Source organism: Callospermophilus lateralis, chromosome 19 (genome assembly GCF_048772815.1).
Source record: "Callospermophilus lateralis isolate mCalLat2 chromosome 19, mCalLat2.hap1, whole genome shotgun sequence".
NCBI classification, from domain to species: domain Eukaryota; kingdom Metazoa; phylum Chordata; class Mammalia; order Rodentia; family Sciuridae; genus Callospermophilus; species Callospermophilus lateralis.
The window spans coordinates 11,388,436-11,403,264 of NC_135323.1; the positions used below are offsets into that span (position 1 = coordinate 11,388,436).

The following is a 14,829-nucleotide window of genomic DNA, read 5'->3' on the forward strand; positions in this document are numbered from 1 at the left end:
ACTGCTTTGCGGGCCTCTCCCAGCAGAGCACATAGTAGGCAGGCATTCAAGAAGTGATTAAAAGGAATAGAGGAGGGGAAGACAGTAGGAAAAATTCCCTGGTATCTTGGTTCAAAAGAGTAAAATCATCCTGGAACAATTGCTATTTTTCCCCCTAGCATAAGCTTTTTAAAATTTCAAAAATGACATGCTTACTGTAAAAGTCTAGTGTAAAGAAGTGGGCCAGGTACAAGTAGTTTTCTTGATACCTGCTCTACCCCTACCCTGGCACTTCCTTCCAGACCCTTTTCTAACCGTGTTGCAGAGAGAGGAAGATAAACAAGAATGACCCTCTTTCAACACACCATGAGCTTTCTTCCGTTTGCGTACATGTAATTCTCAACAACTGCAGTTTTCCATCAGTCTTCTGCTGACACTTAGGTTTCTCCAGTTTTCCATGTTAGTGAATGACAGGGTGTATCCCTGAGCACCTGTCCTTGCATGCTTCAGTACTTTTGTAGGTAGATCATTATAGACCTTGAAGGCACAAAGAGACACCAGGCTTGCTGACTCTTCACTGATTTTTGCCCCAGTGATGTCACTTCTGCAAAGTGCAAAGCCTGCGTGGTAACAAGGCTCTTGGTGCATGTGCAAACACTTGCCAGTTTCTCTCTCTTCCCTCCCTTTTCCCTCAGCTCTTGCATTTGTTTTGATCGGGAAAGAGGTGGGGTTTGGGTGGAGAAGGGCAGCCAGTTAATTTCTGATGGTTTCTACCTGTGTATTGATCCTGATCAGCTGTGGTGACTTTCTTTGCTCAGAGGAAAGGCAAGAGGGACCACTTTTTTTTTTTCCAGAGTTTTGAAATCATAGGTTTGTGTCTCCAGTGTGTTTTGAGACATTCCTGTTCCATTTAATCATGCAAAAAATGCTGAAATGAATTTTTATAGAATTTTTATAGGAGGTAGAGTACTAAGTGATGCCAAACAGTTTCTGTACCACTGGATCCTACTTTGTTTTTTGCATGCAGCATGTATATTTGAGGTCCCCATCAGATTGGTCCACAGAGCTTCTGGACGTGTTGACAGGAAGATCTGCACACAGGTGAAGTAAGTGTAGTATCCACTTTTAAGACAGAAGTTACTTGGGCTGGGGATGTGGCTCAAGCGGTAGCGTGCTCGCCTGGCATGCGTGCGGCCCGTGTTCGATCCTCAGCACCACATACAAACAAAGATGTTGTGTCCACCGAAAACTTAAAAAATAAATAAATAAATATTTTTTTTAAAAAAAGGTAGAAGTTACAAGCTGGGTGCAATGGCGATGCCTGCAATCCCAGCGGCTTTCGGGGCTGAGACGGTATCACAAGTTCAAGGTCAGCTTCAGCAAAAGTGAGAAGCTAAATAACTCAGACCCTGTCCCTAAATAAATTTAAAAAAAAAAAGGCTGGGGATGTGGCTCAGTGATCAAGTGCCCCTGAGTTCAATCTCCAGTACCCCCCCACCCCCCCAAAAAAGATAGAAGGTACAGAGCTGTGTATGCTGTGACCGGTATGAACCAACACCTGCCTTCTATAGTGTCTTTAAAAGGACCATAGGCCAAATGAAATGAGGGAATCTGACCTCCAGTCAGTGTGTCTGCAACTCCTGCAAGGCCTTGGACTTGGTTCTGGTTGCTTCTACCACTAACTTGCCCCTTGAAAGATGGCTAACTCGTGCCATGTTCCTGCTCTACCATCCGTTTCAGCTACTGCCTACCTCTTAGGGCAGAACAGCCTGAGGCGTTTAGTGTCCTTTGACAGGAGTTTGTTAAATGCCCAGCCAACAGCAAGTAGAAGGCCAAGGTAAAAAGTCAGTAGATAATCCTGGAAGGAGAGAGCCTTCGTGAATCACCAAGCCTGCTTTCTGTGGCAGAGGGCAGAGCCATAGGACTTTCCAAGCCAGATTCCAAATGGCAAAAGGAAATATATTTTTAAGCAGGAGCATCACAAGTTCAAGGCCAGCCTCAGCAATTTAGCAAGGTCCTAAGGAACTTACTGAGACCCTGTCTCAAAAAGGGCTGGGGATGTGGCTCAGTGTTTAAGCACCCCTGGGTTCAATCCCTGGTGTGTGTGTGTATAGATATACACACACACACACTCATATATATATATATATATATATATATATATATATATATATAATAAAATTGCTTTACACTAGACTTCTTCCCCCTTCTTCAGAATTTCTTTCCTCTTCCCTAACTATTGCTTTTAGAATGCGTGGGGTTTGGGCTGAAATCCACTCCTGTGCCCCTTTAGTTGACATACAGGACTGTGCAGGCTCTGACGTAGTCCAGGGTCTGTGTGGTTTCTCTTCAGTCCCTGAAGGTCAAGGCTGGGCCCTTCTCTCTGGCCTTCTTATAATTAGACCCACCCACTCAAGATTGGCCAAGATAAAGGTCTTAAGAAGCCCTTTTCTAAAACTGGCTTGTAAGCATGCAGGAGGAGCCTCTGAACTCCAGTAACTGCGTGGGCTACTGCTCATCAGGTGACCCTGGGTGGGCGGGTTTCCCAGGAGGCAGCTTCTCCAGCCACTTCTCATTACCGTTCCCAGCTGCACCTGGGGAGAGTTGGGTTTGGTTCTCTGATAGCGACTGGGGTTTACAGGTGTGAGCAAGCTTCAGCGCCTCTCTCCTCCCTCAGGCCCCCCGCTTGCTGCCTTTCCTTCTGCTCACAGCCCTTCCCAGTTATCAGTTTCCATCTCTCCCTGGTTCCCATTCATTGAATGCCAGACACTGTTGTAGGCACTGGGGATGAAAAAGCTTGCTATACAAGAATTGGCATTCCCATGGAGAAGATAAACAAAACTCAAAAGTGATGAAATAAGATGCAGCAGAGGTGAGTAGCTTAGTGAAAGTTGGAGGGGAGTGTTGATAGTATTTAAATATGGTCTCTTTGTGGACAACATTTCACTGGAGAGCTGAATGGCAAGAAGGAAGCCTGCTGGACAGAGACTTGGGGCAAAAACATTCCAGGCCAAGGGAAGAGCAAGTGCAAAGGCCCTGTGGTGGGAGCAAACTTGGTGTGTTCAAGCAAGAGTGAAGACGGTGTGCTTGGGACAAAACCAATAAGAGGTAGGAGATGTTTAGAGAAGTAAGCAGGGGACTGGTCATCTGGGATCTTGTGTGTGATTTTTTTCTGAACAGTCAGAATAGTTAGTCTGTTAGGTACTACTTCACCCAATTGTGTGCTGTCTTCTATGCCACATAGCTGAGACTGGCCTCCATGGGGTCACCAGTGTGTTAATGGGCACATGGCGCTCATCTGTAGGTGCATGAGCTCTGTGCTCTTGAGGTTATGGAACTGGTTTGGTAACTACATATTGATGAGAACTGGGCTCCTTTGAACTTAAGCTGGAGCAGAGAGTGCTCAGTCTGTATTTACCCCTTCTCCTTATGTCAATTACTCTTTTTTTCTTTTTTTGATACTGGAGATTGAAATCGGGTGCTTTACCCCAGAGTTATATCCCTAGCATTAAAATAAATAAATAAATATATAAGTATATAATATATATTATTTATATCATATATTATATATATATTACAGATATATTATATATTTTTTTTTCTTGAGTCGGAGTCTTGCTAAGTTGCTGAGGCTGGCTTTGACTTGCTGTCCTCCTGCCTCAGCCTCCCGAGCTGCTGGGATCACAGGTGTGAGCCACTGTGCCTGGCCAAGTCAGCGACTGGCTTAGGATCTGGGCCAGGCCACCCTCTACCCTTTCCTCTTCCGTCAGTGCTCTACCTGTTTTTACTGTGAGCAATGAGAGTGTTCTCTTCATACACTGATTAGGTCTTGTCTGTGGCAGAGAGCCAACCCACGGGGAACTGATTCTCCTGTCCTCAAATCTGCTGAGACAGGGTGCAGGGGTGGCAGCAGTACCGAGAGGCCCCGCCTCTCCTCCAGCTCTCCATGGTGACGGCCAGATGTGCACTGGCCGTCCTGAGCTTGCCACTTACCACTGACCAGCCCTGGTAGGAAGCTTTCCTCTGGGGAGCTGTGCGGAAGGCGGGCACTCCGTGGCTCCGGTGGCGCAGCCTGTCCTTGGCTGCGTCCAGCCACTGCGCCAGCCGTTAGTTCAACCACTGGGTCCGGTCCCCCTGTCATTGGCTCATGCCTGGGTTGGGCCCAGCTCATGTACCAGTCAGTGTCACGGTAGTGACAGTGCTCACCTGGGTCCGGCCATCCCCGTGCCAGTCACTGATGCCAGGGCACTAGGTTGTCTCCCAGAGCTAGAGAATGATCCCAAATCCAAGAACCACCTGCAGTAAGAGTGGGGTGCATCCCCCAGGGGAATACTGGGGCACGGTCACAGCAAGATGGCGGGAAGGGTGAGTGGCTGGAAAAAAATCTACCCATCAGCCACTCGGCCATACCCGTCTTCTCAACCTCCATCGAGCGCTCAGACACTCCCCGTAGGGACGGAGCGGGGAGGACGTGGTATGTTTTCTCTGAATGATGGAGGGTTAAAAATCAGGAGGGAGAAAGAACAGCCTAATAATGGTTTGTGTGTTTAACCAAAGATTCAGCTTGTGGGTTATGTCTGCAGCGGGGTGGACCCCTCGGAGCCGGGGGGAGGGAGGGACCTTGGTGACATCGTATGTGGACTCCTAACTTTTGGCAAGCTCAAGGCCTCCAACTCGGAAGATAGGCTGCGACATCAGAGAAAGAGGAGGTCTAGCCACAGGGAGCTGACAAGCCGTTAGCCCAGGTTGGTGGAAATTGGAGCAGCCCGAGCCCCCGGAGCCAGCTCCCACCTCCAGCTCCTTGGTCCCCTGTCTCCATGTCCCATCTGCTGTCCCCTGCCAGGCTCTCTCTCCTGTGCTCAGCTTCCTTCTCTTTTGCACAGCCTGGAAACTCGGGCTCAGGCCCCTCTGACTGGCATGTCCCTCAGTGTCCTGGATATTTTCCAGCTCGTATCAGCTTCTCTGTTGTGACATGATTGCTATGGAATGTCCCCTTGTCACTGTCCTCTCCTGGGACAGCTCTTCCTCCTTGTCTCCTCTTTCCTTTCTCTGCCCGCCTTTCCAGCATTGGCATCCCCAAGTGCCACACGTGGTCCTCGGGAGACTCTACCGTTGGCTTAGAGTTCAGCCCTGAGTTTTGGGTCCGCTGTTGCGTCTGTGTCCTGGACGAGTCAAACCCAAGATACCCCAGACGGGTTTGTCCCCCCACCCCCCACCCAGTGTTCTCCTCCTGGTACTTTCCATCTTTGGTGATGGGGATAGTTGAGGTACCTGTGGCCAGAGCTAGACCAGGAGATGCCTCCATCTCCTTTCCCCCCCCTCCCTGCTCTTAAATGTAGTAAGTCCTGGAATCCTGTGGTTTTTTTTTTTTTTGTTTTTTTTTTTAAAGTTGCTTATTTTTTTGAGATGAGATCTCACCATACTGTCCTGGTGGCTTCAAACTGGGCTCAAGCAATCCTCCTGCCTCAGCCTCCTGAATTGCTGGGATTATAGCGTGCACCACTGTTCCTGGTTCCTGATATGTTTCTTTCTTTTTTCTTTCTTGGTGGCACTAGAGATTGAACCCAGGAGTGCTCTGCCAACCACTGTGCTACATCCACAGCCTTTTATTTCTTATTTTGAGACAAGCTCTTACTAAGTTGCTCAGGCTGGCCTTAAACTTGTGATCCTCCTGCCCCAGCCTCCCAAGTCTCTGGGATCACAGGTGTGCACTGTCCTCTCTGGCTGCTGCTATTGCCGCTGCCTTTTTTAGAAGAGGAGGAAAAGTTCATTTGGGGGCTCACAGTTTCAGAGGTTCAGTCTGTGGTTGATCGACTCCATTGCCCTGTGCCCGAGGTAAAGGCAGAGCATCATGGCGTGGGGCGTGGGGCATGGGGCGTGGTGCAGGAGAGCAATGCCAGTCATGGCAGCAGGAAGCAGAGCGCGCTCCCCTGGGTTTCTTAACAGATCAGAAAAGCCCACTGGTTTAGTTCCTCTGTTTTAATCCTTCTGGCCTCCAACCTCAACCTCAGCCTCCCTGACTTCCTCAGTGCCCTGCAACCAACTTTCTCTCCTTATGTTTCGTGTCCTCTTCCTCCTTCACCTTCATATTCTTTCACTTGCTGCTCAGGCATCACCTGTCCCGGGAGGTCCCCCTCCTGACTCAGGTTGAGTTGGGGACTCCCTCCCCAAGCATCCTGGTCACTGCAGAAACGCTTCTCATTTTCACTGTGGTGGAGGTTTCTCTGATCCTGTGTGTGTCCAAACACACCAACGTGTGTGCTCTACATAGGCATCCGAGTCACGTGACGGTGTCCTGTGCCTGTGTTCTTGCACTCACCACGGATGGTACCTTACATCTCCTCCACGTACACAGCACCTGAGGGGAAGTGGGGGTCTTGTGGACATTCCGTGTGGCTATCTGGGTCCTATGGTAGGTGCTCAGTAAAGGTTCGTGGAGTGACATACATCAATCTTAACCTGTGGAATGTGACAGCTGGGCTGTTTTTTGCTTGGATTTAGTTTCTGTTTGGGAGCGATATTTTATCACTTAATCCAGAATCAACTTCAAGAATTTGTCATTGTTGTTAAAAATACAGGCCGTCACTTTGGAACCCTCTCTTCTAGACAGCATGCCCCAGGAAGTGTGATCCCTTCCCCGTTTCTACCATGGAAGACTCGGGAAAGACTTTCGACTCCGAGGAGGAAGAAGCGAGCTACTGGAAAGATCTGGCAATGACCTACAAGCAGAGGTCAGTCCTGCAGAGCCCAGCTGGCCTTCTGCTCCTGGGAGAGTTCTTATTGCTGGCCTGTTATGCCCCTGCACCGTGAAGGGCCCACCTCACACTCAGAAGCGCCCCCTGAAGGAGCCGCTGTCCCCTGTTTTATAGATGAAGAGAGCCTCGGGGAAGGCAGCCTCCTGCCCATGGTCACGGCCAGCGAGGAGCAGAGCTGGAATCGGCTGCAGGGCTGTGCCTGACCGCCCCGCCACCTGCGAGGCTGGAAACTCGGGCCGCTGTGACCCACAGCCAGTTCCTGGATGCCATGGCACTCGGTTATGAATGGGGTTTTTAGAAAAGATCTTTCCCCTGTGCCTAACAAAATAGGTTGTTGGCAGATTTTAAAATCGGAAGCCAACGTTCAATGGGCACGTCTGGAGTTGTGTGTGGGAGTCCAGTGCTTGTCCTTGTTGGACTCTTAGGATCTCCACGTGAGGTCTTGTTCCAGTCCCTCTCGTTTCTTTATTCTTACGTTTGATTTAAAGTTTATTCAGGTTTGGTTTTGAAGGGAACAAGTCTTTTGAATTTTAAGGTCTGAGAAGCCAGACAGACTTTTGGGAAGGGCTGGGTCAGGCCTATGGTGGAGATACATGTATGAAATAAATCTGCAGAGGATACAAAATCCCAAGAATACTTGCTACCTGTTGGTATATGCTGACTGACTGAGCGAATGGTGAGTTTGTTAAGAAATGGCTTTGAGTCAGGTACATGGGAGTTAGTTCCCGATTCTGTTTGATTTCTTGTGTGATGGTTAGACAAGTTACTCATCTTGTCTAAACCACATCTTGTGTGTAAAACGGAAGTACTGTCAGTGAAGAGGTGATCCGTGTCCCGCAGTGACGGGCACAGTGCAGCACATACTAGGTGCTCAATAAATTATCATTTGACTTTGTGCGATTCTGCTGCAGGGCAGAGAATACGCAGGAGGAACTTCGAGAATTCCAAGAGGGAAGCCGAGAATATGAAGCTGAGTTGGAGACACAGCTGCAACAGATCGAGTCCAGGAACCGGGACCTGTTGTCAGAGAACAACCGCCTGCGCTTGGAGCTGGAGACGGTCAAGGTGAGGGCTGGGCGAGGTGTGCTCAGGCAGGGGCAGGCCTGCAGCAAGGACGGGCTGGAGGAGGGGCGCTGGGGGGTGTGGGCCAAGGCGGGGTCCCCTCTCCTGCAGGCCTGGGGGAGGGGTGGTCACTGCACTCTGTGCCCCTGCTGGATGGAGCTCTATGAGAAGCAAGTCACACCCGTGTCCCAAGCCTTTCCTGGAGCCCTGTGCTGATTTCCCAGGGCACATGGCAGGGAGCTCCTGGATGTTGGATGGTCACTAGAATTGCTGAGCATCATGAGGCCCAGGGTTGTGCTGACCAGGATGGTAACCCTAGCTACAGGTGGCTGTTGAAAAGGAAGTTAATGAGCACCCAGCCCTGGGTGCCTCAGTCACACGTTTCTAGTGCTTCTTGGTCACCTGCGGCTCGTGGGTGTCGTTAGTGGGCAGAGGCCTGCAGAACGGGTACCTCGTTAGAGCGCTAGGGGACGTTTCCCAGTGCAGACCCTGCGGTCACCCCCTATCTGCAGTTTCACTTTCCGTGGTTTTAGTTACCTCAGAATGTATTATATGGGAAATTCCAGACATAAACAATAGTTTTGAGTAACTTTTATTCTGCTTTATTGTACTAATTATTCTATTTTACTGTTATTAATTTCTTAAAGGGGATGAGTTAAACCTCATCATAGGGGTGTGTGTGTGAGATAAAACACCTCCACACAGGGTCGCAGACTGTCTGAAGTCTGGGGCGTGGCTGAATGCCTCGGATGTGTCCCTATGGAGAAGGGGGAGCGGCCGTCTGGATGTGTGAGCCACGTGGTACATTGTGGGTGTCTAAGGGCACCTGGCCTCCCTCCAGCGCGTACCAGTGGGCATCTCCTTATCCCTGGGGTTGAAACAGCCAAAATTGTCTCCAGATGTGGCTGAGCCTGGGGAGCCACTGCTCTGACGGGTGAAGACCCTGCCTCCTGTGCATTCTGTAGGACTTAGCAGGTGACCGTCGGGGGCATCCTGTGCCCTAGAGACTGGCTCTCAGCCTGGCTGCCAGTCAGGACCACAAGCCGGCTTCATAAACGCCAGGCAGACCTGGGCAGTCCCACCCTGTCTACGCCAGCTCTGCTCCACCGATTCTGAGATTCCACTTCTCAGTGATCTGGGGGCAGGGCCCTCACATGTCTGTACGTGTCTGTTTGCTTCTCTCTCTCCAAACGCATTTTAAAACATTTTTTTAAAAGTTTTTATTAGGGGCTGGGGTTGTGGCTCAGTGGTAGAGCACTTGTCTTGCACGCGTGAGGCACTGGGTTCAATCCTCAGCACCACATAAATATGTATTGTGCCCATCTGCAACTTATGAAAACTTTTCTTTTTTAATTTTTTTTGAGTGCTTTCTAGGCAAACCTGATGGTGGGGTTCATTCTGACCTAACCCTACTTGCATGGCATGTCGGGCAGTTAGGGAGGTGGCGCTCTGTCCCATCGTTCTGCCGTGAGAGCCCTCTACGAGGAAGGTCTGCGTGGGTTGGAGAAGGCTTCATGTGGAGCTGAGAGGGACGTCAGCTGGGGTTGGAAGGGGGACGGTGTGTGTCTGTCTGTCTCTGTGTGCAGGCAGCGATGTGGTGCTCAGGGGCTGGCGTGTGTGAGAGCAGTTCCCCGGGACCTGTGTCAGAGAGGACAAGGTGAGCGGCAGGTGGAACCCTGGCCTTCCTGTGCATGGGAAAAAGCAAGACCAACACATGCCCTGGGGACTCAGAGAAGGGACCGGAAAGTCCCCAAGACCTCGGAGGCTAAACAGTGAAGTCCCCACTTGGGTGCGGTAGACCAGAGAGCCCAGGCTGGCCGCCGACGCACAGGTCCGTCTGGGCCCTGGATGTTTGCTGGACCCTTTACTCTTTCCCAACATTTACCGTGAAAGGTTCCAAGAACCTGGCAAGGGGAGACCTCTCCAGGGGACGTCTGCGTGTCTGCCTCCTGGTCTCTCCCGTGGCCTTGCCATCCTACCTCCTCTGTGTCTGCCCCCCCCACCCCCGCCAGCTTATTTTCGGATGCATTTCAAAGTCAGCTGCAGATTGTGCACATCTTCCCCTGAGTTCTGCGGCTGGCTTCGCATTAACCAGGCTTCAGATGTTTGTTTACAGTTTTCCCTCTCAAGAGTAAAATGTCTATTTTTAGGTTTTTAAAAAATATCTAACATCCCAATCTAAGGTGTGTGGAAAAATCTGGATCTCTGACTTCCCCTGAGAAGCAGTGGAGCTGGCCACGCCAGGTCTGCGTCCGCCCACACCAGCAGGGAGCTGAGACCCGCCTGCCCGTCCTCTGCCTCCAGTGCCCAGGGCCAAGTGTCGGTGGTCTGTTTGCGTTGCACCGGGGCCACCTCCCTCCCTCCTGTGACAGCCTGAACTCTGCCCGTGGCATTGGTTCTTAACTTGGAGAGGACTCGGGGACAAAAGCTGTACAGAGTGAAGGATTGCAGGCCGCCCCGTGGTTTGGAGAGCGCGGGACTCCCTGGAGGCTGAGTGTCCCTTGGTTACTGAGTAATTAGCTGCTTTAAGCCTGAGCCTGCAGAAGCCCTCTTCAGCACAACCACTGACCGGAGGGAGATGCACAGCCTCCCAGGGAGGAAACAGATACCTCCGAGGACGAGTGCGCTGCCCCCAGTACGCATCTGTCCATCACTTAAGAGACGCGCTCCGCGACGGGCTTCTGGACAAGTGGCCCATTCATGGCTCTGAAGCTGCGCCTGGCAGGAATCAGACAGAGCAACTATTGAGGCCCCGTCAGCTGACGGCTCCTTCTGATCAGCCCCAAGTGAAGGCGCAACAAGACAGGACAGCTTGCCGTGTCCCCAGTTCAGAGGACACCATCTGAATCTGGTGGGTAGAGAAGTCCGCTCCCTGCATCCCCTCGGAACCTGCAGTGGAGTCGCGGTGATGACCTGGGACCCCGGCGTGCCTAGAGACGGACGGCTCCAAGCAAAGCGTGCAGGGCAGTCAGATCCCCACCTGGGAACTGGCCGGGCCGCCTTGGCCTGTCCAGGCCCTCACTCTGCTCACAGCCAGGGATGGAGCAGCAGAGGGACCCCGGCGGCCCGCGGGAGGGTATGGAATGCCCTCCTGTCACCACCCTGTGAATAACCGGCTGTTCTGCGGCCCGGGCACCATGACGTCACCCCCCAGCGCATCCGGACCGTGTCTAGCAACAGCTCTGTGTACTGGGCTGAGTGGAGGAGAAGCTGGCCTTTGTTTTCAACTTTCCCAGTGGACCTTGGGCCTTTCTTGTGGGACGTGTCTTCTCTCATGTGTTTGTGGAATCCAGGAAGGGGGTGGGGGTGAGGGTGACCGTTGCCTAACATGGGGGACCTGGGCTGATCCCTGGCACCACAAAATCAAATACATAAATAAAATACAGAAGCAGGTGTGGAAAGGCTGTGTTGATGCAGAAAGGAATTTGAAAGACGAGCAAAAGTAGGAGAAAGCGTGGTCGGCATGTCGGTGGCCTGGAATGAAGTGGCTTAGGGCTGCTGAGTGTCACCGTGTTTGGTCCTGGGGATTGAACTTGGGACCCTCTACCCTGAGCTCTGACCCCAGTGCTTTTTATTTAGAGATGGTCTCACTGAGTAGCTGAGTCTGGCTGAGAATGTGTGACCCTCCGCTTTGGCCTCCCAAGTCGCTGGATCACATGCATCTGCCACCGTGTCTGGCTAGGGTCGTCTTACCACCACCAGCTCAAGTGGCGGGCTCAGTCTTGACTGGTCGTCTGCGGCCAGGGGGTTTGGGCTGGCTGTGTAACTGAGCCTCAGTCCCCACTTCTCAGGCTGGCGCTGAGATCAATGCGCAGTAAATGTAAACTGCTGCGCGTGGGCCACAGCCAGTCCCTGAGACGCCACCCGTGATTCCCTGACTTTGGAAAGTACCAGCCAGTCACCCCAACCTTCCTCTGGTACTTAGTGATCATTTTTCTTCCATTTCCTGATCTCCCTCCCTCCTTGCCCAAAAGTGTCCCGTAACTTCCCCTGTGCTGTAGGGGACTATCCTGGGTCAAAGGACGTTGTCACACTGCTTGCCCGATGCCCTCCTCTAATCCTGATGCACAAGCACCTGTGGTCCCCCTACTCGATGGTGCAGGACGCACGTTGGGCGAGGCTTCCTCTGTCCATGGACACCTTAAATGGTTGGGGGCTGTAGGGACCAGGTTTGGGAGTGGGCAGGTACCACATGCTATTGGGGGGTGGGAGGTGGGAGGGAGCGGGAAGCACTTGGCATGTGGCTGGAGCACTAGGTCACGACACGTCTGCTACCTGTCCCCACAGTTTTCTGTCACTCCCAGAATTCCAGAGTCTGGAGGGAGCTCCTGTTGACTGAGCCTAGGCAGGAGATGGGGGTGATGGGAGGGAGAGAGACCCCCTAAAGAAGGGTGCGGGTGGGACACATAGAGAGCAACCAGCGCCCACTCCCAGGGGAGCTCCTGTCCCAGGAGCGTTGGAAGGAGGCGCCAGGAAGACAGACCGGCGTGGCTCACCCTCTCTGGTTTTGTCCTTAGGAGAAGTTTGAGCTGCAGCACTCTGAGGGCTACCGGCAGATCTCCGCCTTGGAGGATGACCTGGCGCAGACCAGAGCCATTAGAGATCAGCTGCAGAAGTACATCCGGGAGCTGGAGCAGGCCAACGACGACCTGGAAAGAGCAAAACGGTGCGTTGGGAGGGAGAGGACGGGGCGGGGGGGACTTTCCTCCTGCCCTTTACTCCAGCACGTTGGCACCAGGCACAGAGAGCCGGGCAGTGACCGGGCAGAGCCAGTGCCCTTTGGGCCTCGTAGGGGAAACGGACAGTAGGCAGGCATGAGCTCGCTAATTACAGCAAGAAATGCTGGAAGGCCAGGAGCTGGGGGACTGTAATAGGATGAATTAATTTGGCCGTTGGTGGAGACAGGCAAAGCTTTCCACAGGAAATGCCATTTAGGCCAAGACTGAAGGCATGAATAGCTGTTTTCCAGGAAGGGAAGTGAGGTAAAAGCATTCCAGACAGAAGGATGAGCATGTGCTAAGGTCCTGGGGTAGGCAGGAAAGGAACACATTAACAAAACAGTATTCCCTAAACTGATGTTCTGTGGTTTAGCAGAACACAATATTTATGGGATAATTACTCTCTCTATAGGCACTTTTTCATTTAAAGAAAACTCTTTTTAAAAACATTAAAAGTATTCTGTACCCCTATAACTATGTACAATTAAATAATTTATATATAAATTACGTGAAATGTGCAGATCTCAAGTGTACAGATCAATTAGTTTTGAAAAATGCTCCCATTCATGAAGCCCACACTCCTACTAGATACGGAGCACTTTGATTTTTCCACAGAGTTCCTTCTGTTGTTTTAGTGGTTGCTTTGGGGATGACTGTACACATCTCCAGTTTTTCAGTCTTAAGTTAATATTGTATCTCTTCCTTTTTTTGCATCTACCAATCTGTTGTATAGATCTGATACATCTAGGAGTGCTGAGGAATTCATACTACATTGTTATAACGTTTGCTTTAAAAAGTCATATGAAGAAATTAAGAGAATGGAAAAATAGTCTCCCACATATTTATCATGTCTGGTGCTTGGTGCTCTTCATTCCTTCCTGAAGCTGTTTCCATCTGACTCCACGCCACTCCAGCTTTAAGAATGTCCTTAGGATTTCTGGTGGCGTAGCTTTTATCCGAAAATATCTTTGCCTTCATCCATGAAGGGTGTTTTCACTAGGTGTGGGTTCTGAGTTGACGGGACTTTGGTTTTGTGTTTTCGACTAGCACTTTTAGGTGATTTCCATTGTCTTGGCCTCCGTTTCTGATCACAGTTGGAGGTCATTCCTACGTTACTGCCCAAGTGTGAAGTGCTGCCTTCTGGCTGCTCTCTGATTCTCGTTTCCTGGTGTTCAGGTTGGACTAGAAGGCGCCTCACTCTGTGTGTGTGTGTGTGTGTGTGTGTGTTTTGGTACCAGGGATTGAACCCAAGGGTGCTCAACCACTGAGCCACACCCTGAGCCCTTCTTATTTTGAAACAGGGTCTCACTAAGTTGCTGAGGCTGGCCTTGAACTTGCAGTCCTCCTGCCTCAGACTCCTGAACCTCTGGGATTATAGATGTGCACCCCACCGCTCCTGGCTGAGGCTTTATTTGTACTTGGACTGATGGAGGTTTGCTGAGATTCTTTAACCTGTACATTTGTCTTTTGCCAAATTTAGCTTTGATCACTGTTTCCTCAAAATTTTTTTCTCTGCCATTCTTTCTCTCTTGTTCTTCTATGATACCAGTTAAACTCATGTCTTTTTGATACTGTTAGTCTAAGAGAAAGAGGGGAGAGAACGTGTGTGTGTGTGTGTGTGTGTGTGTGTGTGTGTGTGTGTGAGAGAGAGTGATTTTTAAGTTCTTTGTCTTGGCTTCTCAAATTGCACAGTTCTATTATTCTAGTTTCAAGTTCACAGAGTTCCCTTCTCTAATCTGCTATTAAACTGTATCAAATAATGTTTGATTCTAGACGTATTATGTTTTCACATCAAGAACTTTCATTTGGTTCATATGTGTGTAGATATAATTTCCATTCCTCTACTGAGATCTCTTCCTGGGCATCCTTGAGCACAGTTACAATATCTATTTTAAAATCCTTTTCTGCTGTTTCCAGCATCTGGGTTGTCTCGGGTTTGCTTTCCAGTGATTGCCTTTTCTCCTGACCTGGATCACATTCCTCTTGCATTTTACAAGTCCTAGTAATTCTGGGCGATATTTTGGACGTCGTGATTCACATATTAGGTGGAATTTTCTTACTGTTGTTATTTTGTTCTTTGGTCTGTTTTTTCAAGTATAACTTGGCTGAATTTACATTCCAAACTGTCTCCCGTCTGATGGGCAGTAACTGAGATCTATTTTGGTGTTTTGGTTTGTTGTTTTAAACCCTTCCTGGATGCTCTGAGTTTGCCCCCTGCACTTGCGATTTAGGGGTCCGCCAGAGAGGTGGCCAGAGTGTGGCGGCAGCGTTCGAGGCTTTCTCCTGTGGCTGGATTTCTCTCGTGGGGCCTTAGG

At 50.5% G+C, this 14,829-nt stretch overlaps 1 protein-coding gene across 3 annotated transcripts in view; it reads left to right on the top strand.

Annotated features, from left to right (window-relative positions):
- Nucleotides 1-14,829, top strand: part of Nde1 (nudE neurodevelopment protein 1) — a 39,167-nt gene that overhangs the window by 1,491 nt on the left and 22,847 nt on the right. The window contains exons 2-4 of one of the 3 annotated variants that reach the window (XM_076840504.2): nucleotides 6,558-6,710; nucleotides 7,646-7,799; nucleotides 12,314-12,462. In XM_076840504.2, the coding sequence (XP_076696619.2) occupies nucleotides 6,628-6,710; nucleotides 7,646-7,799; nucleotides 12,314-12,462 (386 nt within the window). In that variant the 5' untranslated portion in view covers nucleotides 6,558-6,627. The remainder of the gene's footprint in view (nucleotides 1-6,557; nucleotides 6,711-7,645; nucleotides 7,800-12,313; nucleotides 12,463-14,829) is intronic. The other 2 variants (XM_076840502.2, XM_076840505.2) reach the window with 2 other exon arrangements.